This window comes from Gavia stellata, chromosome 8 (assembly GCF_030936135.1).
Source record: "Gavia stellata isolate bGavSte3 chromosome 8, bGavSte3.hap2, whole genome shotgun sequence".
In the NCBI taxonomy this organism is placed as follows: domain Eukaryota; kingdom Metazoa; phylum Chordata; class Aves; order Gaviiformes; family Gaviidae; genus Gavia; species Gavia stellata.
Window position 1 is genome coordinate 20981912 of NC_082601.1, and position 23019 is coordinate 21004930.

The 23019-nt window shown below is 37.1% G+C and overlaps 1 protein-coding gene across 1 annotated transcript in view; it reads right to left on the reverse strand.

The window, feature by feature from the left end:
* Positions 1–10742: 10742 nt before the first annotated feature.
* The window catches only part of GRB14 (growth factor receptor bound protein 14), a 65687-nt gene continuing 53410 nt past the window's right edge, over positions 10743–23019 (reverse strand). The window contains exons 7-14 of the mRNA XM_059820479.1: positions 22328–22438; positions 22042–22137; positions 21383–21463; positions 19011–19127; positions 18854–18911; positions 18675–18762; positions 14987–15080; positions 10743–10889 (exon numbers count right to left, since the gene is read on the reverse strand). Of these exons, the coding sequence (XP_059676462.1) occupies positions 10743–10889; positions 14987–15080; positions 18675–18762; positions 18854–18911; positions 19011–19127; positions 21383–21463; positions 22042–22137; positions 22328–22438 (792 nt within the window). The remainder of the gene's footprint in view (positions 10890–14986; positions 15081–18674; positions 18763–18853; positions 18912–19010; positions 19128–21382; positions 21464–22041; positions 22138–22327; positions 22439–23019) is intronic.

The window sequence follows — 23019 nt, forward strand, 5'->3', positions numbered from 1 at the left end:
CCCATGCTCTTTGTGGTAGGATTTCTCATTACTGATCTTCATTTAAAATTATTCTAGCTTCTGAATACCAATTTATCTCCACCCACAGAGAGCAGACCAAGTGACTTGTTCCTCCTCCTTCCTCCCACACCAACAAGAAAACAAACACGAGGTCATGACTGGTTGTTTCTTGTTCCTCAACAGAGTCTGCATCCACAGGCAGATTTCTCAAGTCTCTCTGTACCAATTACGCATCTCCGAACTCAGTTAATATTAAGTCCCTACTTTACTGAAACCAACTTAAATATGCACGTACCTTGAATGTACTCTGACAGAAAGGTACTGAAAGAAGAGGCTGTCAGAGGTCTTTCTTGTGCTCACTGTGAAGACTTTATTATATGTCCAGATACGGTATGAATAGACCAACAGAACCTCTTCACCAAGACTAGTGCTGGAACCAAGAGATTTCAACTCACATCACTACTCCCAGGAAACAGAGGTTCTTTGCAAGAATACTGTACAGAGATACAGTCTACAGACAGGTCATTTTGTTTCTTTAAAAAGGAAAAGAATGGCATTATTTAGCTTATTTGACACTAAGCCATTATGCAATATGTGCATTTTTAAAAATAATCATCTGCATTATGAAGTTTGTGACATCATGAAAGAGTCTTTAAAGTACTTTTTAAACTGTCCCAGTTATATATGTGAAAAGAAACTATAAAAATCAGAATGAAAGAACAATTCTTAAATTAGTACAAGGGCAGAGCAACAGCTTTTTTCAAAAATGGCTTTTATGCTGAACATGTTTGCAGTTTTCAAATTTATGGGTGTAGCTGTCAACATGTATATTCACTTTTAGAATATCGTCCTGGCTTAATGAGGTCTCCTGGAATGATTTATTTTAATAAAAAGTTAACATGCTTACATATCTGGTTTCCACCTTTCTACTTTTTTTTTTTTAAATATATACACTACTCTTTAGCAGACGGATCACATCAAAGTTTTAAAGTACATTCAACTACTTCAACACTTCAAAGTCAGGCAGCTTACAATGAAACTTTAAGGTAACAATTGTTATAGCTAACCCTTAACAAGTACAGATCCTTACCTTCAGCACAAGAAACCTAAGACAGAAAAAAAGTCACAAGACAATTGCATGTTAGTTACAACTACATGCCATCAGCAAATGGTGCCACATTACTAAACAGAAATAAGACTACTTATTAGTCTCTCCATCTTTGGTCAAGCCTCGTAATTGCAGCACATACCACGCATCTACCTCACTTCTTTCTGTCTCACCATCTCTCCACCTGTCTCCAGTTTATGCTGTTGTTTCTGTTAGGCAGAGCATAAGATTAGATTCAGAAAACACACACAAACACTTCCCTCAGAATAAAACTTCCCCTGCAACATCAGGCTATTGAGTGACGAGTTCAGAGTTATTCAGTAAAAATACTGCTGTTTTACAGCTCAGAATTGCTCCATGATACTCCACAGGTGACTGACAGAGTTGGTGACAATTTTCAAATTCATACACATCCCTGCAAGAATGCCTCATAATCATGGGTCAAACAGATTAAGACTTCCCCCCTGCCCCAAGCAGCTGAAGTAGTTGTTCTTCTCTAACTTCTTCCCTTCCATTTCATCTTCCCATTCACTCTTCCACTTTTTAGTGCTTTTCAAGGTTGAAACTGCCACAGCCTACTTGGCTAAAGTGCCTTAGTTCTCTAGCTTTTACTTGGAGCTCGTTTCCTCCAACCTCTTCATCACAGTTCTCTTCTTCAGGAGCTCTCCATTTGTTTCATTTTTCATCACTTGAGCTACCCACAACCAGTCTGGTATGCTATAAAGGCAAATCACTCCACTATAAAGATGTTCAGTTACCTCAAGTCTGATTTTGTTGTACAATCTAGTATAGCAGAATTTCTCCACCATCACATTTCTTCATGAGGAGTCTGCATAACATCAAATAAATTTTTCTCCTACTATTATGACTTTGAAATCCTCCTGAACAGTACATGTGCATTAATCCAATCAGTATCATGTTTTCAGCACTAGAATTTATCAACTGTAGCTACAGAACCAACACTGCTTTCAGATTACATCAAAAACTTGTTAAAAGAACTGCAAACAAACAATGCTCTTCATCTAGCAAAGAGGGTATTTTCCTCTTTTCTATAGAATAAATTCTAGGAAGATAAATAACTGACCAAAAAATATTTTGAAAGAGATGAATTTCCACGAGTAATAAAAAGATAATCTAGAAAGAATTATATACAGAGGGAAAGAAAAGTTAAAAGCCTAGAAGAATGTCAATAGTTAAAGTTCTTGCAGCTCCTTGGATCAACATGATTGCAAAAGCATGTTCATTCTTCCCCGTGTCTCTAAATTCATGCTGAGCAATATGGCCTTATTTCAAGTGAAGGAGGAGCAGAAGTGGAACACACACTCCTGCAGACAAAGGAGCATTTCACTTCATCACAGAACCACCTAGAATTCATTTATTGCAAACCCCCATTATCTTAAGCTAAGGGGTAATACAATTCAGCTGTACTACTTTGCCATGGGTAGGCCCTTTTAAGGGCCAACAGTACTGCTGATACTCTTTGAATTAGTGTTTTAGTTTTATTTCTAGCAAAGAAATAGAAACAATTAGATCATTCCCATAATGCTTTTTATTTCCTAACTCTACAGTGCTGAGGAATGAGGAACTTTTTCTTCAAAAGTATCATACATCTTGCACTTTCACAATGCCAAGGCCACTTCAAATATAGATTCCTACTGCAAATCCTTTCTTGTAAAGGCAGCTTTGGGGTTTTTTTGTGTGTTTTTTTCTTATACACACAATACAGGATAATAAGTGCAAACAGCATTATCAATTTAAAAGTACTAAAGAGGCAAAACGCTCCTAATTTTACTTCAACTTCATATACTGCTCTTCATTTACACCTCAAAAATAGAGATGGATATTGTTCAGTCAGAGTGCACCCAGTGACCACAGTCCATCATTAAATAGAATATCAGCTACAATTTCCACTTCAGCACCAACTGAAGTATCACCTTATTACACTTTGTGAATTTCCACAAGCCCTCCAAGTTATTTTTGACATCTTTGACTCTGATCCTGCCAACACTTACACACATTATCTTAAGCATACTGAAATCCATAGCATTATGCACAGCACACAAACAAGCACATGCATCATTTCAGAAATGAGGACTTCATTAGTTGTTCAGTACAGAAACAAACCCCTTCAGATGTGATGTGTACAGGTTAGGGGGGAAAAAAAAGTCACTCCAATAGCATATCTATTGTTGTTCCAAGTGTTGGTATCTCTTAAAATTCCTCCCTTACCCTTCCACCCTCCTACACATATCACCTCCTTTACATTCTCCTTAAATGCCTAAAAATAACTAACTATGCATATGGTCTGAGCACCACAGCCCTATACCATGTAACTGGGGGGGAAAGTATTTTAGTTTGAATAGCTGACCTCACATCCATCGTCAGGAGATATTTTTCCATGAGTTATTTCCCAGAACTTAAACATTTGTTTATTTGGCAATTGCAGAGGTTTTTTTTCCCCATTAAAACATACCACAACAAACTACAAATAAACAAACAAAAACCCCAGCCTGTGAACATTTCATGTGTTTTTCTCCCACTTGCATCCTCTGGCATTGTAAGAAGTTTTGAAAGATTTTTCTTCACATTAGAAAGTTTTCACTTTAAAACATTAAAAACCAATCTGAATGCATTATCCCACTTGAGAGCACACCAGCCTACCCCTTATTTAGGAATGCAAGGCTAAGAGCTCATTCTTTTCTTCCGCTTCAGCCACAAGGAGGAAAGTGGGAAGCATCTCATTCGATGTCCTCTCAATGTTTTCTACCAACTTGCTTACCCTAGTTAATGCTCTTTCCTCTGCTCCTTCTCTTTCCCCAAGTAGGTAGCTAGCATAATAGAAGGGGAAGCTGAAATACATTTGTGAAAAGTGGTGTTTCAACTTAGCTCAGAGAAAGAAGAAAGCAAGAATGGAATATTGTACATCTGAGTCAATGCAATATCCCAGAGAACTAGAGAAATGCTTCCAGGACTGTGCTCTGCTAAGGAAGTTTCTAGGTCACAGTCTAATTTCACACCATCAAAGAGGCACACCTGCTATTTTGGATAAAGAGCAACCATTTTTACTTAGACTTATCCTCCACAGTGAGAACCTAGACATGCAAGTTCAGTGGCGATGGCAATGCAAATGCCTTCCTCGGGTCTCACTCTAGAAAAGGCCGTGCTCCAGTTCTGCTACCTACTATGGCCAGGCCTAGAAACACGCACTGCACTTTGCACAACTGAAGATTAAAGCATACTACAGAGAGCTTAGCATTTGAAAATAAAGGCACTCTAATTTATAAACAGAACAGGAAAAAAAAGGGCAATGCAACAGGTACATTACAAGCTCCCCTCATGCTTTCCACTCCCCACCTCAGGCCCCCAGAAAAAATAAACAATCAATCTGAAAAAATAAACAATTTCACTTACTATTCATACTGACTTCAGTTTGATGCATAACATACCTCCTCCAAGCACACACCTACTAGTCAAACCCAGAGCACACATATTTATTAAGGGCAACTCATTAACTCTGACAATGTCGGGCTGGTGGGGCTCATGAGCCTCACCTGAGGGGTGACTCCTCCCTTTCCAGGAGGCAAACGGCACAGTAGCACCTCCTGGGCTGCTCACGGTCCCCTTTGCACAGGGCCCCCAGGAGAAGCTGGGGCACTCCCGCATCTTCCTTCAAGCCTTGTCCACAGCAGCTCACTGCCATGGGGTGCCTGGGGCCATCGGCCGTGGTCTTCGGTGGCATTGTGCCAGGCAGGCCAGAGACAGAGCTGGAAGGAGAAGGAGGGAAAAGTGAGCTTTGGCTCCCCCCACTGCTGAGTGCAGAGCCTGAGGAGTGCTGCCTACCCTTCTTGCCCCGCTGGGCAGTGGTGTGGAAGGACGGCAGCGCACAGCTCACCCCCAAGCCTCCCCCACACCCCCAGCCTGTTCCAGCTCCCAGTGCATAGCCAGGTCTCGTCACCTCCTGTACCCTCTTACGGAGGTGTTACAAAACACCTAACACATAACGTGTGCTCACGTACAAGCAGATGCCAAAAGCTGCGCCACACCACCAGTGTTGGCTAGTGCCGGCTGCAAGGGCTCCCTCCACGCCACAGCTGGTGCCCACCGCCTTTCCTCTCCAGGCCGCTCCTATGCTGCCATGAGCGTTTACTTCTCTCAGGGAGATGGAAAGCAAAAAGCCAGGCCCCAGGGCCGCCTCTCAGCTCCAACTACTCCCTTAACGGGCAATAAAGTAATTTATTTTCTTTCCCCCATTGGAGGGGAGGACAGGCCCGTCTCCTCCAGAGCCAGCCCTGCAGGTTCAACAGCACCCACTTGCTCCTGCTAACCCCGGGCTCCGGGGGGTCCCACCTGCCCCCACCCCCAAATCTGCCTCCCCGCTGCCTTGGGCACAGCTGGTGCTCTCCTCACCACGCACCTGACATGCACGCAGACCACCTTGAAAAACTAGTGTAGGGAACAGCCCCTCTTTCGGAAAATTTGCCTGACACTTGCCACACTGCCCCACAGGTCCCTGGTGGCATTAATGTACCTGAGTGGTTCCCATGGAAGCCCCGGGGTTACTTGCACGCCTAAAATCCAGCACATGCTTAAATGTTGCTGAAGCCGCATCTTGATATGGTTTAGTTTTTAACCATAAAGTTTCGGGGAATTGTCGGTATTATCAGCATTAACCACGTAACATTCTGTTTTGAAAAGACGACTCGCCAGTGGATAGAGTTTTCCCAAACTGCTTAAAAGATTAATCAAATAATCAACTTAGCAGAGGGGAAAAAAGCCACAAACTATTCCTGTAAGGAAATCACTTTATTGCCTATACATGTGAATGAGCTGTTTTAATACTCAGGTTCACTGCCTCCTCTGCATTTAATCTCTTCTCTTTATGTCCTACTCTGATTTTTTTTTAAAGACTTTCAGGCTTTTTTAAAATTAATTATACAAATCATTAGTATTAAAAAGGTAATATAATGGTTTCAAGAACAAGCTTCACAGACTATCTGCATATTTAATCATCTCTGCTAATAAATTTTTAATCATTCATTGAGTTCAGGTTCTTTTCTTGAAGCTTAACTTGATAACAAACCTAGCAACTGGTAGAACTAATTGGTACAGAGTAAGTGAATAATTTATAAGGGGAAAAAGCACTGGGTGTTCTGGAGGTGTGCAGAGACCACAAGTCACAGATATTTCTGGGAGGAAGCAGGCAAACAGCGGCTGATTACAGGAATTTCGTGATACACTGCTGACATCCAGAGGCCAACAGTCAATACTGTTCACATATGTGAACCAGGCTGTAAAGTGCGCTGTAAAGCCAGATTCATTAAGTTTTAAATATTCATGCATTTCATTAAAGTTAACATTAATTGCACTACCATACACATTGATTATGCATAGACCGTAAGTGTTTAACCTCTGAAAGCTTGCAAGTATATTCAAGTAACGGGGTATGTCCCATCTTCGATGATTTCAGTGAAAGCTTCAGCTATGAAGTTGAAATTAGAAACGGAATGCATTACAGTGCTAAGGAACACTAGTTTGAAATATCAGAACAGTAATAAAAATAATTATTTTACTAACCAAACAGAAACTCTGATGTAAGCTGTAAGTTGCTTTGTATTTTTCTAAACTAAAGTAATAAAGGTAACAAAAATTATGTATAAGTTTTCTTACTGACAAAATGCTAGACTGATTTGCAAGCTACATCTATTAAATAGGTTTAAACAGTTAAAATAAATTAATTGGTGGCTGAGTGGCTTCTATTTAGATGAAAATTACTAGCTTTAAACAATATAACAAGAAAAAAAGGCTGTTCTCTTGAAATAAACTGATTTACATCTTAAAATTAGACACCCAAACCCACTTGCACTAGGGAATAATTCTACCCCCAGGGAAGCACAAAATGCTACAATTCTTAAACCAGGGTGTAACAGACAACATTTGTGAGAAATTCAATTACCCTTCGAAGATCCCACTTGTAGTTAGTTACATATGTAATCCTCTTATTTAAGGGGTTAAAGCTCTCTTTCAAAACATTTAGTTTGATGAAGACTTGCTACATGTCAAAAAATTCATTAAGTGAATTAATAAGATTGTTAAGTAAAAACATTCAGAAGTTAAAATATGTCATTTAATGCTGCCCATGCAACCTTGATTCTGGCCGTGTATGTATATGCATTATGAAACACCAGTGAATTAACTTTTAATCTCCTTTGAGCCAAAAAGATTTTAAGATTGGAAACTAAGGCACAAAGGGCATGCCAACAAATACAATGCTGAGCTTTAGAGCAATCTCTGAACTAGCTCACAGCTTGCAGAGCGTACCCCTGCAGGGCTAATTACCTCAGACAGAAAGATGGGCTTGTACAGTTATACTGCTTCTGGTACCTCTGCATGGCAAGCTTAGTTCTCTCTTCCTGGCACTGCACTGCACTACACAGATACACTCACAGAACTATAAAATTTTAAATCTGAAGAAAGCACGAAGTGTATTTCAAATATCATGCTTCAAACTTACATGCTTTGACACTGATTTTCCACCAAGAAGTTTAAGACTGTAGATTCTGACCTCCTCAAAGTAAAGGTAAAAACATATCACTGCCTTATGTATTAAAAAAAGCTCTCTGCAAACGACACCAATTTCAATTATATTTTTTTTAAAAATCAGTCTTAAATCTTCTATGAGGTAGATATAAAACTGCCCACATTTTGTAGAGAAGCAAACCGTTGGAGACAGATAAACTGGTTTGCCAAAAATAGCACTGATTTCTCCCTGAGCTGATAACAACTCCTGATTAGCCAATTTTCTTTGTGAAGGTGGGCACCAAAGAAGTGTAGTATTCCTAATTAGAAGCCACAGTTAACACACTGAAATTCTGTCTAAACAGCACTGCCTTTATGGTCAGACATATCATGGGTGGTATCATAAAAAACCTTGCCATTTTTCTGACAAGAAAATACTGGTTGGTAGCAAGGATCCTGGAAGCCATATATCAACCACCTGTACCATTTAGCATGTTTTAAAGTAGTCTGGGATATCAAATAGTTTCGTTTGTGGTCTGCTTGTTTTTACACATTAAGACTACCTCCTTCATGCTTCTTCCTTCAGTAATATTTAAACAAGGAGGTAGCCTGTTTGGTCATTTAAACACCAAACTAGATTTTATTAGTTTTACTGTTTTCATTTTTATGGCAGTCACGAACAACCACACAGTTCAGAAAAGGTCTGCACATTTGTAAAAAAAAAAGGTTTTGTATTCTCAGCAAGATTTCAGTTTATATTTTAATTAAGAGAGCTGTCAAAATGCAGTAGGCAACACTTTACAGAGTACAAATGCTTTGAATACTTGCCAGTTAGAAACTTTCAAATGTCCAAAAACCATGCTCATTAAGCAATACTTAGTTTTACTTGGGGTTTTTTGATGTTGGGGTGTGTTGTTCTTTTTTCAATTTCACTTGTGAAAAAAACCTGAAAAAGCATGCAAAGATGGTTGATGTCCCCCCACCACATGACATAATCCCCACATTCTCTTTTCTTTTCTGATAGGCCCAAAGGTGACAGGTACTCATTCACTGAGCAGTTAGCTTCTCTACCAAGCATGCTAGCAAATACATAAATACAAGTAAAAGTTATGGCAAAGCTTTCACATGTCCACATAGAAATGGACTACAGTAGACAATTAATTTTGTTTGTCAGAAGATGATAAAAAAACACGGATACAGAGGAGTATGTTTCTCCTTATTCTATACCAATCTCTGAAATAATACTAGGCCTGAGAAGTAATCACATAATTAAAACCTCTTCAGATTTAGTTTAATAAAAAACTACATTTTTGTAATTACAATTTGAAATTATATTAGAGGTTTAAGAGTTAAATTTATTAGATTGTGAAGAATTTTCCAAGGTATTTCTAATGTAATGAGCTTAGGCACCACATATGTTGCATCTTTGGTACACGTTATAAAGAATTGCTTTTTTAATGAGCTTTAAAAACTGTATTTGCATACCAGAGGAAAAGGTCAGTGATGTGTGGATCAAGTCAGTAAATTAAGTATCACAGTATTATGTTATTATGATTGCCTTCCACAGACACACAATAACAAAACCATAGGCTACAGTTACCATACTATTCTAATGCTTCCATCTACATGACCTTATTGGCTTATGCACACTGGCGCTGCTGTGCCCCGGGTCCCATCTTACTCCATCCCTTGCCCAGGCCTCCTTCACCTTGTCTCCCCACCAACTCCTACAGCAGAACAGCTGGTATGTCTGACAGTCAGAGAATCAAAGCAAGCACAGGAAAGAGGGGCCGGATTCAGTGTGATGGCCCATCTCCAAGCACCACCTTGCACTCCAGCCTTTACCTCAATTAAAGATACCCAGGGCCGGGTCCTGAACCCTCATAACAAGATCAAACCTACTGGACAGTAAAGCATCAGGACAGGGATGTCTCTTTCAAGCCAAGCCCCATTCCACTCAAGTCTTTGTTCAAGGATGCAGCAGCATCATCTCTCTTTCAAAACACAGATACCAAAAGTATTTCTAATGCTATGGTCCAAAATTTGACTCGGTCTACTGTAACAGTTCTTTTTAGTTGGAACGTTAAGATGTTTGGTACTCTCTAAAGACTGGTTGACTGGTAACTATATTGAAATTTTTATTCTGTGATAAATAATAAAATAAGCTAGGAACTGACTGCAAATACACTCTCACCAGGTTTTCAGCAAAGAGTAGAATTCACTGGATTTACCTTTATTTGTAAGTATTGTAAATATTGTAAATTTGTACATATTATAACATTACCTTTATTTTTTAAGGGCAATTGAAGTTGATTCCCTCCCCAATTCTGCAAGAATCCACAGTACTTAACAGGTCTCTCTCTCCCTCTCTCTGTGTTATAGACTATAGGTATACACCAAACCACATTATACACTACATGATACTTTATGCATGTTTATACATATCACAGCCAAGTAAGTGACACTCCAGCTCTGTTTAAAGATGTAGATTTAGTCATTAGATTAGAGAAAAAAAATCCTTTAAAATATTACAACAGTAATAGCACAACTCAATGCAACTGATCAGTTGTAAGTAGTTTTAATGATTTTTCACTTTTTGTATATGATAATCCCCGAAGTAGCATTCAAAAATATAGTGCAAAATATTTATTCATTTTATTTACAAATAAAATGTGCAATTCAGCTTCTTATCCTCATGACAGTAAATGTTACTTCTTCTATGTGATGAATAGAAATTATGAGAAACATTTGAAGAGACAAAAATTTCATTTTAAACCTAAGAACAAAGAACTTTCCTTCAGTTATATTTTTGTAGAAGTTACACAACGTTAGTCTTTTTAAAATTGTTTTCAGTTGAAAAAGAAAGTCCAAGACAACACTAAAGAATTACATAGGAAAGAATGTTTTTTTGAAACCATGAAGTTAATTTTGCTGTGGCAATCATAATGTAAAGTTCTTATCTATATAGAATATAGATTTTTTTTTTTTTTTTTTTGCAGCTGAAACATAGAACCTTTACAATGTAATGCTTCTTCCTGTCTTACTGTACAAATTGCCTTTAGGGTAAAAAGTATTCTAGTATCATCCTTTCCCCCTGATGAAACAACAGATGCTTTGGTTAAAGAGCAATTCGTGCACAATAGTGTTTTAACTTGCAAGGCAGTACTCCTTTATTAAGTTGGTAGAATTCCACTAGCTGGATGAGATCAGTAAATCTGGTATGACCATCATCAAGGGTATAGAATAGCTTCCCATCATCTTCCAACTGTAAAAATGGAAAAACAAGATAGAATAAAATCCTCTTTTGCTACGGTACTTCTTCCCAATTGAAATACTTTTTCGAGAAGTCTTCTTGTAGACCAAAATATTCATAATCTTATGACTACTGACAGGAGGAAAAATACAGTGAACATTCACAGCAAGATCAAATATAAACAACAGAAAAATAATGCATTCTTTAACTTCCCCTTTAAGTTAGGTACATGCCTAAAAGGAAAGAACAGTTAAATAAGAATATTCTTTCTGCACTAACAATATTACTTTATGCCTTTCCTTTGGATAATAGCTGGAGTTAATATGAACACTGAATTTTTACAGAGTGACAAGAAACAACCAAGTTTCAACTTACTCATAGATTTCAACCTTTGCTCCATTCATATACTGTGTAACTGCTACATTTTCTATCACTTATTTTGTAAAGTGCAATGAGGCTACATGCTAGCACACTGGTGTACTGGATAATACTTGCTATACCAGAAACTGCCCATCACAAAAGTAACATGCTTGATGTAGTAATATGTTCTTTGTTGTAGGAGAAAGAACTGCTGCAGCTCCAAATGCATGTATTAGCATAGATACAGGAGAGAAAGAAGAAACTGCAGAACATACCTTGAAAGATTACTTTTGACTTTTAGATGCTTAAAAATTTACAATCAGTATTTCCCTATTCTAGGTTACTGAACATTAGCTCTTGCACAATTTGTGTCGCATCGATGACTATATACTTTCTCGATTTATTTCCTCTACTGCTATGTCTAATACCAAGAAGCTTCAGTGCAATAGTGACTAAATAGTATTAAATAGAGGGTAAAAAAAACCCTATTTAAACGATTTTAAAAAAGAAAAGGGAAAAAAGATAATATACAAGATTGAGAGGGTAGTGAACAGAAGATCCTGAAGTAGGGCTAGCGTAGAGTACCAGATGGTGTGCTAAGGGAAGATGCAACTATCCTACTTGAGTACAGGGGAAGGGAGAAGATATAATTAGCTCTCTTACCTGTAATTAAGATTTCTTATCTGAAGCAGCTGTTGAACTGCTTATGACTCCTGGTTATTCTACCCCTTTCTACCATGCCTGGAAGTTTGTAATTTCTGTATTCTCAGACTTTGGTCAATCCAGGTTAAACACTGCTAGTTAAGGAATTACCAGTGTGTGCATGTGTAAATTCCTGTGCTCCAGCCAAGAACCTGAAAATGGATTATCATCCATCGGACTTCCCTTATGCATGGAATTTTCCTGCCAACACACTGAAGACAAGGAAGAGTTGACAATTCAGATGTCTGTTGACTGGGATTTCATTTTTACCTTATTTTTCCCCCTCCAAGTTAATCCCAAACCTTCAAGTGGATACCAGACAGATTGCTAATTCTAAAGCAATTAGTATTTTGCAAAGTAAAAACTCATATCAAAGTTATGTTGCCTAGGAACCTAACATCTTCTGCAAGCTAAGATGACTGTTATGACAGAACATTTATTGAAAAAAGACAGTCCCAGAAATGTGTATCAATTCTTCTTTTGCACAGACTATAGAACAGCTAATTTCAGGATAGGCTACGCTGAAGTTACCCTATATCAGCTCAGAGTAGTAAGGCTGAAAAATACATTTAAACTATCACATTCTCCAATTTTCACAGTATTGGATCCCAAATGTATCCCAAAGGTTTTCTTTTCAACTTTTTACAATCAATTCCCTGCCACCCACCTGCAATACCTGTTGCACATGTTACCAATGTTAACATGATGCACCTGTTAATGTGGGAGAAGCTTGAATTGGCAGGCTGCATGCCCTATCTGAAAGGAGACATTTTTAAATGCAGTATAACCTGAAGCAACCTAAAATGTAAGATAAAAATAATTAATTTAGAGACTGAACAATTTTTAATTTGTAAGATGACCTTCTGAATGCCATTTATTGATTTACATTTAGTAGGAAAGTTTATTTTCTCTTCCCAGTGACTGGAAAAAGGCAAGAGTTTAGAAGAACAGTAGGGTTTGAAGTTCAAAAAGGTAACCTCGATCTCCAACGCATAAGCTACCAACTTACTGCAGTAACACAAAATGCCTTGTTTCTTAGAAAATGACAACTTCATTTAGAAGATCAGCAGCAACTGGAAGCAAAACCTTTCCCCTCTCAAAAAATACTTTTCTGAACTCCTTAAAGAGTATTGTTCTAGCAAAAACAGAGCATGCAGTAAGTCAGGGTATTGAGAATGGCATGAGGGGTTCTGAATGACACTGGAAATTAAATAACAGAGAGGAATTCAAATATGCCTATGTTTGGGGAACTAACAGTTTCCATATTCTCTCTCTGGATTAAGTTGTTCTCATTACAGATTTATTTTTTCTGGTAACTAGCATAGGACAAACTGCTTTACTTGAAAAACAAACAAAAAGATTTTCCTTCAAGTAAAACAGGTTTTGCACTGAAGTAGTACAGGTCTTCTAGACCATCAATATGGAAAAACTGACCCAAGTCTGTAGACATTCTATGTCAAAATAAAGAATTCCTGGTTCCTCCAACGATCCTACAATAGGAGAGGAAGGTTTTAGCATGTGTGTATATGATTAATTCCTCAAATGCACTGCTTAAATCTGCAGAAGAACATTAGAATTGACTAGATAATTTTTTTGAAGGGAAGAGGAGAATCATCCAGCTCAGAGGAAACTGAAGATAACCACAGCTTCCTGCTACATCTGCTCTTGGAGAAGAGAGAGTCTGTTTCCTCACAGGGAAAGAAGTGGTCTCGTAAATTTGAGAGTTAAATGACATCCCAATGAAGTAGAATCATACACCATTTGTACGGAGTTCAGAAGGTTTTCTAAACCACACAACAGTTATCCCAAAGTAAATACTAGAAGTGACCACAGTCAATAGAAGCACAGAGATCTTACACCTGGGATTCTGATCACAGAGCATATGCTGATGCTCTCATGGGATCCACGCACAGCTATCACTTTTGGATGAAGGACTCCTCCGTTGTTTGTACCTAACACAACGAAAATCCTGGGCAATTCTTTTAACAAACATTGATTCACTCCTTTCCTCCTCCCAAATAATGCTTCAGTTTTATTCTACAGGAACTTTTTTTAGGGGAGGGTATCAGCTACAAGCCCTAGGTAAGGCATATAGAAATTTGGTGAATGATCATAGGGGATCACCAGATCAGAAACAAAAAAAAGTGCTACTACACTCATTTCTACCGAGAAACAGCAGAATCTTCTAGAAGCTTCAGTAGGAATAAACATGGAGGCTAGAGTATTATGTGGTCTGGAAGAAAGGTTCTTGTGACGAGAGAAGAAAAAGCTGTAAGTCTGCTCAGTTATGTCAAGCATCTGTGGCTAAAACACATAATGCTAAAGTGTTTCTCAGCTCAACAGAAGCAGCCTGTAAAGAAAAGAGTATAAACCACCTCTGGAGGGAGTGGAAAGGATGGGGAAAGCTGGCCATTCTGGCAGGAGAATTGGATGATATCTTCAATGAAAATAGATGGAAATATGATTTCAATTTAGGAAATTTCAGCTTACCTATAAGTAGCTGGACTAAATAAAGATACCAGTTTTTTGCTAAAATTGTCTCCCTGAGGAAGACCTGGACATGACTATACCACAATAACATGAATCAAGAAGAGAGGTCAGCAAAAAATGTTTGACTCCAAATTTTGAGAGAAACTATCCTGAACAGATGAGTCAATGAGGTATACACACACACACGTCGTAGGCAGTCCACCTAAACAGATGACTAAAAAGAATATATTGAAAAATGAAAAGGCAATATGACCTTTATTTGTACATGATTTTCATGCCATCAGCGTTGCTTCTATTCCAGTTCAAATAGATTTGTCTATTTTTTCAAGACACTTTTTAGGATTTCATAATACTAGTCAAGCTTTATAACAAATCAAACAGCAAAGCTCAAAAATGTTCACCTCTACTCAAGAATATTAATTATTTTTAGTGAGATATGTATTATGTTTACATCTTCCACAGAACAGCAAAAGAAAAAAACATCCAGCAATATTCTATCACAACTATTCAACTGTTTTGTTTTACAACGGAATATATAAACTGAAAAATTTACTTACTGGTACAATTTGAAAATGCTTTATTTTTAATCCATGACTCAATGACAATACAAATGTTTTGGGGTTACTTTGGCTATCACGTACCAGGAATACCCTAAAAGAGATTGAAAATTTTCACAGTAAGATCACTCTGGAAAGCTTTTTGTAAACATCCAGTTAAAACTGTTGTAAATTCATTACAGAAGCATTAGTGAAAAGCAAAAATAATATTAATTACGTAAATTATGCTTTTAATCAGTATTTCTTTGCAAATGTGTCACTGGAAATACTTTTTCTTAAATTCTTCTTCACCTTGTCTATTATGTGAAAAACATGCATTCTCAGAATGAATGACACTGTAGGCGTTAGTTTTTACTCTGCATAGAATTACAATGCATCTCTTTAGACAGAAAAGCACCCTCAAAGTTTGTGCTTTGAACAAAATTTTTATTTGGACTCTGACAGTTACCTAAATCACAAGCGTTATAGGGAAAATTCGAAAGGTAGTTCAACAGGAAGTTTACAGAAAAGGTAATGCAAGACATGCCAGAATGATTTTCACATCTGGCCAATATTCATAAATGCACACTCACTTCTGCACATCAGTAAAATTCCCACTGAGACAGAGCTACACTCTGCTCGCTTTATGGCGTCATTATTCAAATCACAACACCCTCAATGGCCAACAGTGTCTCTGCAACTAGTTCACTGATAACTTATGTCTGTCCATAACCTGGCTGGAATAATTTTGCCATAATCCTGGTCGGATAATCTGGTACATGCAAAGCATGATTACCAATGAGACAGCTTTCATTGAATCACTAGGTTTTGGATATCGGCAGAGAACAGTTTGGAGAACAGAGGGAAGTACCTGATTCATAGCTTTGTAGTGGAGAGAGCCTGAACTGTTTGAACTGTGCATGTCTGGAACAGATATAGCCAACCAATGTACCAAAGAAGGGAAATGGAGGGACGGCCATTGCCAGGCATGCTCCTCTTTCAGGACAGAAAAGAAAGGAGCAAAATGGACTTGCAGGTATCAACCAAGTGAGCACTAGTGGCCATCTATTTTTGCTAACCACATACCAGGAATTAGAGCACAACTATTAAAAGAAAAAAGTATTTCAGGAGAAGAAAGCAGACAAAGGCTTACAATGGGTTTTCACTGACTAACGGCATGGGTCCAAACTACTGATTTCATCAAAGTTTTTAAGAGTTCTATTTTCACAAAGTAAGAAAATACCTGGAATTAAGAAATTTGGAGTCCATCTTCTTTAACATCTCTACCAAAATCCCCATCCAGTCTAATTCGGAGCTCTGATACTAATTCAGTTATTAAAGAGGGATAATTGCCAACTCAGCATACAGCTTATAAGAGCACGTGGCAAGTATAAGAACAACTAAGAGTTCTCAATAGACTCGGGCTCTCCTAACAAGCTCGCTCTCACCACCTAGTGGCTTTTCACGCTCTCCAGGATATGAATGAAATTTTTCAGAGCACAGTTAGATCCTTTGCATAAAGTTAAATCTTTTATGTGTTTGTCATTAAGGAGTGGCATTTTATTTTATTCGGAAAAATGACACTATAAGAATGTGCTACTTTGCAGATGTCCAAAATGGGGTCTCTACACCCGAATACCGGGATCCACATTAAACAATACACAAAGTAATCACATTGGGTTGGAAAGAAAATACAGGTTGATTAGGACTTATGTTCCCATTCATCAGTTCTTTCAAAGTCCATTTTCTTATTTTTTTCCTTGTTTTAACAGCAAAGATAAGCAACATTTGTCCTCTCTCACAGAAAAAGATCTTTACTCTTTTCTAACCTTATCACAATAGACCTACTTTAGTTGTCAAAGAACCTTTAAAATGATCACTTTATTATGAAGAAAGGGTTGTAGTTCACAGAATCTTAGAAATGCTGGTTGGAATGGAGCTTTTCAGACATGCTGGATGACTCCAAACACTGCTCCTTCATAAACATATAAGGAATTCTCTGAATGACCAGTTGCATTTTGTCATGGGCCTTTTAGTAATGCTATTACCCCATTCATCAATCAGATGCTGCAATCCTGTCAACCATTTATCACTGAAAAGTCTTCAAATGTCATTTAGAGAGTAAAGTATGAAATCTACAATATTGCTACATAAACTCGGTACATATGGTATTACAGAGGTCCTACCACATATATGACAGAGGTCATACATGCCGGAGATCTCCCTGCTTGGGATCACCTTAAAAGGCTCAACATGGATTATTTTCTCTGACCTCCCCCTCAACTAAAATCTTACTATTTCCATGAAAAACTTCAGTATTTCTGGTGATAATTTATTCTTTTAGCCCATCAAAAAACACAGCATTTGTCACATGCTGTAATGTATTCATGACTTCATTGTAATTCCTGAATATGTATCTAACAGCATATGAATGCTCATACTACCATGTTCTAATCAATTCTAGACAGTCTACACAAGAGCATCATCCTCACCAAAACCACAATGCACATCTATGAATAGATCCAAGAATATAACATAAACAACACTGTACTAAAGTAATGTTAGCAAGGTATTCACTTTCTCATGTCAAACACCACTGCTATTTACTCATCAAATCTACTGTGTTTCATTTAACAGTATGTGTGTGCACCCACTGAAATACACTGGAAGATTCATCAGCCCTAGAATGACATACTGCTCTGAAATACATGTTGGATTCACCCCCATGGCCCATCCCTCTCATGTAACAAATGCAAAAATGAATGCAGAATACAGAAGCAGTTTCAGGATAGTTAGCCGGGCTTAAAAACAGGACCGCTGAAATTAAAAAATAGAAGTAAAAATACAAAAGGGGAAGTCCAATTAGCCATCGTTGCTGAGTATGACTATTTTTGTCTCCCTTTCCTTCCCATCTCTTTTTTTTTTTTCTTAGAGCCCTTTCTGCAGATGTAGAAAACAGTATTACAACACACTTAATCTAAAACTGAAGGAATTTAACCAGTAATCTGATATTACAGGTACCTAACTGGAAACAGACTCAGAGAAACTTAAAGTTTTATGGAATTGCTTGTTGAATGAAGGAGGCCCAAGTTTTAATACAGGAATAAGGATAAAAATATGGAAATGAAAACTAGGAGGATTTGAACATAAAATACCTACTTGCTTTGTCATTTTTTTTTTTAACTAATAGTTAAATGAGAGAAAAACAAAAGTGAATAGTTTTATCCTGATGTCTGTTGTTCACCATTAAGGAAGAATACATTTTTTACCCAATTCATGAGGAAAAGCACACTTTTTTTTCCAGCGGCTGTTTCTGCACAGTTCATCTTAGAATAAGGTTAGTCAATGTTTTCAGGCTTTCTTTCATTCTTTCATCACTAATAAGAGATACAAAAGACACTGGTGCCAAAGTTGACAGTTCCCAGAGAATATTGTGCAAATACAGAGCTCAAGTGCCTGGCTCTGAGCAGACATAAGTAATCTGTCAGTGACAGAATCGAAGTGTTAGATCACCACTTTATTGCTTCCAAAAGATATAAAATAGAAACCAACTGATCCCCAGATAGCCCTATATAAAAGAATTTTTATTTCTATTAGGTAAGTGCAAAACCTTCCTTCCTCCATCTGCCCCCCCAATAAGAAGTACATGAAAATAGCAGTTGTTGACTAGAAATGTGTCTCAGAAGAGTTATGTAAAGAATTAACTTACCCATCTACAAGTCCATGCTGCAAAATAAGTCTCTGAGCCTCTTCTCTAGAGATTTTATGATGAAACCATGACTGAGATCTGTGTATAGCTGTAGAAATAAAGATCTTTAAAAAACATTTTGTCTTTATTGAAAGAACCAGCTATTGCATTTCTCTGGCAATGAATTAACTCACACATACCCATGTTAGACATGGCAATAGGACTACCATGTGAGTTGAGTCGTAGACACCCTCTCCTCTGTATGAGAAAGAAGTAAAAACAGGATTTCAAAGCTTTTTTGTTAAAAAAAAAAAAAATCAGATAATACTATTCTGATAAAGCAAAGGTGTTATATACCCGCCATGCTAATCCTTCTTCAACTGCAACTGTAAGGGCTTCTGTTGGGTTTTCTATAATTCTGCTTCTGTGTCCTGAGAAATCCATTGCTACTAAAGAATTTTCTGAAATGCTTCTCTGCAACAAAGAAAAATAAATTCAGTTTGTTCATTTTTTAAAAGGTCCATCATTTAAAAGTGAGCTTCTGAGAAAACACTACGTTTTGTAAGTGGTGTTTCAAGTATCTGCAGTGTTTCCCATCAGAGCCAAACTCATTTTACCCTAGGGAGCATTTGTAATTCCAGTATGCTGTTGCAAAGCTCGATTTTACAGTCTGGCAGGACAGATCATCTTTTTGCATTCCTGCAATGGATGATAAACACATTGTTTTACCATAAACTCTATTTATATTTTTTACTATAACTAGCCCTTTGCATGTCAAAACAAGTCAAGAAACTATTATTAAGTTGTCCAAGTAACAGAAAAAAGATAAAATACAAAATTCTTATATATAACCATCAAATTAAGAAAGATTTGAAATATTTTGCTATAAATGTCATAAATTTATATATTTTCTATATAAACTTTCACTCAGTCTACCATATTTAAGCATTGAAAACAGTAATTTCCATGGAGTTTAACTTCTATTTTAATACATCCCTTCTAACTCTTATCACAGACTCAACAACTGTAGGATCTGTTAAAAAAAATGCTTGTTTTTTTTCTCCCAGAGAAGATGAATTTTATAACAATAGAATAAAAAGCACTGAAGTTTGACAAAACAGTCTTAAAATTCAACAAAATACTTCTCAGGAAGTAAGGTTTATAAAATTAAGTTTAATACAGATTATAATGGCCCAAATGCTGTCAGGCACCGGAATATCAAATAATTAAAAGAACATTCTAGCATTCTATAAGTTAAAGTAACACCTGGAACACAAGAGGCCAAGATTTCTGCATGGTAGCAAAGCTTCCCAGTCTATAACTAAAGCAGCTCTGTTTTGTTCCTGTTTGGTTACAAGCATGAATATAACTAGAAATGGAAGGCAGCAATTCTGTAGTTCACTGTAATTCTTGACACTGTAGTCTAAGGTCTGCCTGAGTAACTGTAACCTGTAAAGAACTTTGCAAAACTAAAAAAACAAGGGCAAAATAAGAGAAAATGTTTGCCTCTAGGAGAGTGGAGGGAACTCCTTGTAGCTGACATGGTTGTGAGTTATTGAGGAACGTGAAACATGGAAATGGCTCCCCTACAAAGTATGTTCACTCGCTTGTGCAATTCATTCCCAAGTTTATCCAATTTTCTGTTTAATTCATGAATTATACACAAGTAGAAAAACAGTGCCATGCTTCATACTGGTTACAGATTCTGCCTGTGTTAGAAGCGACATGAGGTAGAACGCACGCAACAGTGTAAGAGGAGAGAGAATCAGTAATGGCTCCCAAATCCATTATAAAAGCAGCAGCTGGCTATTGAACAGCTTCACATAACAGAAAGTAAAGACACGGTCAGTGAATTAAGCACAATTTTAAAGCAATGCTTATTAGCAATACCACTGAAAATTATTTTTGTGAATACTTATAATAGCAAACACATATTTGAGGCATTTTAACAGCAAGAACTATAATAAAAGCTCAAAAAATCCACCATAAAATCACTGTCACAAGTCCTAGCAACAAGTGATTTTTACCCAATTTAGCCAGCAAAAACCACAAAAGTGATATAAATCATCCATGAAAAAGTCTGAAATCAAATGACTCATAAAGAACTGGAATAACATAAGATATAAAAGAAAAGGACAACCTGATCCAGTCCCGACTATCTGACTGAGGAGATGGACACAGCATCTAGTATAGGCTGTTGTTCCTCCAAAACCCAGTTCTGCCGAATTATGGTGTTCCTCTGTAGTCTAGTCAGTATTACAACAGCTGAAATTCATCTTAAGTACTTAATATTTATATTTTTAAAAAATAAAATGAAGTATCACTGCATACCGAAAAGGATTTGTTATAGCTTTCTTAGCCACCAATTACAGCTTGCGTAACCTTAAACACTTTGCTTCTTTTTTAATGCATTTATAGTTCTGCTGCTCTGTTTTCAAAATCCTCTTTCCATTCTTTTTGACAGTGATAATAAGCCAATGAACTCCCAAAATGCTAGAGATTTGACAAAGGGAAAAAGCCTGTTAACTGGTCTGAACTACCCGATTTGTGTTAAGTAAATTAATTTATTATCTCGCTAATCAATCCTGACAGCCCTAAAGATTTCAGCAATCATTCGCATGTGCAAAGATTTGCAGTATCAGGTCAGTGGTGTAACAGTCACAAGTTACATAAAAATAGCATGATGGCAGAAACAACGTATTTATTCATGGAGCTACTGTGGGACATACCATAGTTGTTATATTCAAAGGGCTGCAGCCACTTCTACCGTGATATGGTTGCATGTAATTCTGATACAGCTGCATCCCGTACTAAAATCAGAAAACAACATGGTTAGCAGTTTAAATCATAAACCTAAGCCAAGTAAATTTTTTTCCCAGATGTAAAAGATGACACATGCTTTTCTTTACCATTAAAAACCAGGGATAAATGCTGTTAGGATAAGGAAATGCACATCATTGTTGTCATTGCTGCTGCCTTTATAAATGTACACTCTGCATTAAATACTATCCTTTTTATACACCAACTGATCTGTTCCTATTTTGTCACAGACACATTTTAAAAACATATTAAAGTTCCGCTGTTGTATATTCTTGTAGCTTTGTTCAACATTACTCAACAATCTCGCTGAATTCAACACGGTTACATATAAGCATATGCTTAATGTTAAGTATTTTCAGGACTGAGGCTTCAAGACGTCATCACATCACCTACAATGATAATTTGGTGTCTCTCTGTTTGTTAGGATGAAGAAAAATAAGCTTTCAGAGTACAAAATTCATATTGCTATTGCACAGGAACCTAGAATTACGTTACTTCTCCACTGGACAGTATCAAAATTTCACATAGAAAACTTATGCAAGAAGTTAACTCCACACAGAAAAATTACCTTAAGCAACCTAATTGCTGTCATCCAACAGGTCCTACTTTGTTCATCATCTGCACAGAGCTGTTTCAGGTCTCTGGTTCCTCCTGATTTGTTAGGCTAGAAGGCCACAGCACATTTTTTTAGCATTAATGCATATCTTGAAGATAATACCTGTTGAAATAAAAGCCACTAATTCTCCTATTTTATAGTAGACAGCTGAATATTGTTTTCAAAAACCTTGAAGAAACTTAAGCTTACCTAAAAGCTGTGGCTTGCTTTAATATGTATCAGAATAATAAGGTTGTACCTTAAAGCAGAATCCATAGTTTGTTGGTGCTCCAGAAATCTTTTTGCCTGTCAAGGACATGTACATATCACTATTGTTGAATTCACAGAAAAACTGCAGATGCCTTGGCTCCTAAAAAGAAAAGCATTGTAATACAGTTAGACTATTTTTAGCCAGCCTCTCTAGACAAGAAACTCAGATGAGTATAGTAGTTATCCTGTTCCAAAATACAGTCTTACATACTGCAGCTTTAACTGTGAAATCATGAAATCTAGAAAGAGACAACTCAACATTAATTTTATAATGCAGAGAAAAACCACTTCAAACTAGACAAAGAGTTCATTCTTCTAGACAGGGAGAAAAACTAAAGCGCAAGTGATATCATTTCTGGGAAAACATCCACTAAATTCAAGGCACAATAATATTAGAGTAGGAGTCAAGTTTTGAGAGCAGTATGCATTTCAAACATCAAAATAAAATACACTTTCATAATCTGAAGAACAATTATTACTGTAATTATTACTGTCCAGTACTATTTCTAACAATTATCTCCATTCTCTAAGGTTAATTAAGTCAAGGAAGCAAACAAAAGAAATTTGCTGAAGGATACAAAACCAGCTCAATGAATACTCTGGCAGTTAAGACAGAAAATTCAGAGCAAGAAAAAACATTGTTTTAAGTGGTATATGTAAAAAGTGTCTCAACTCCACTGT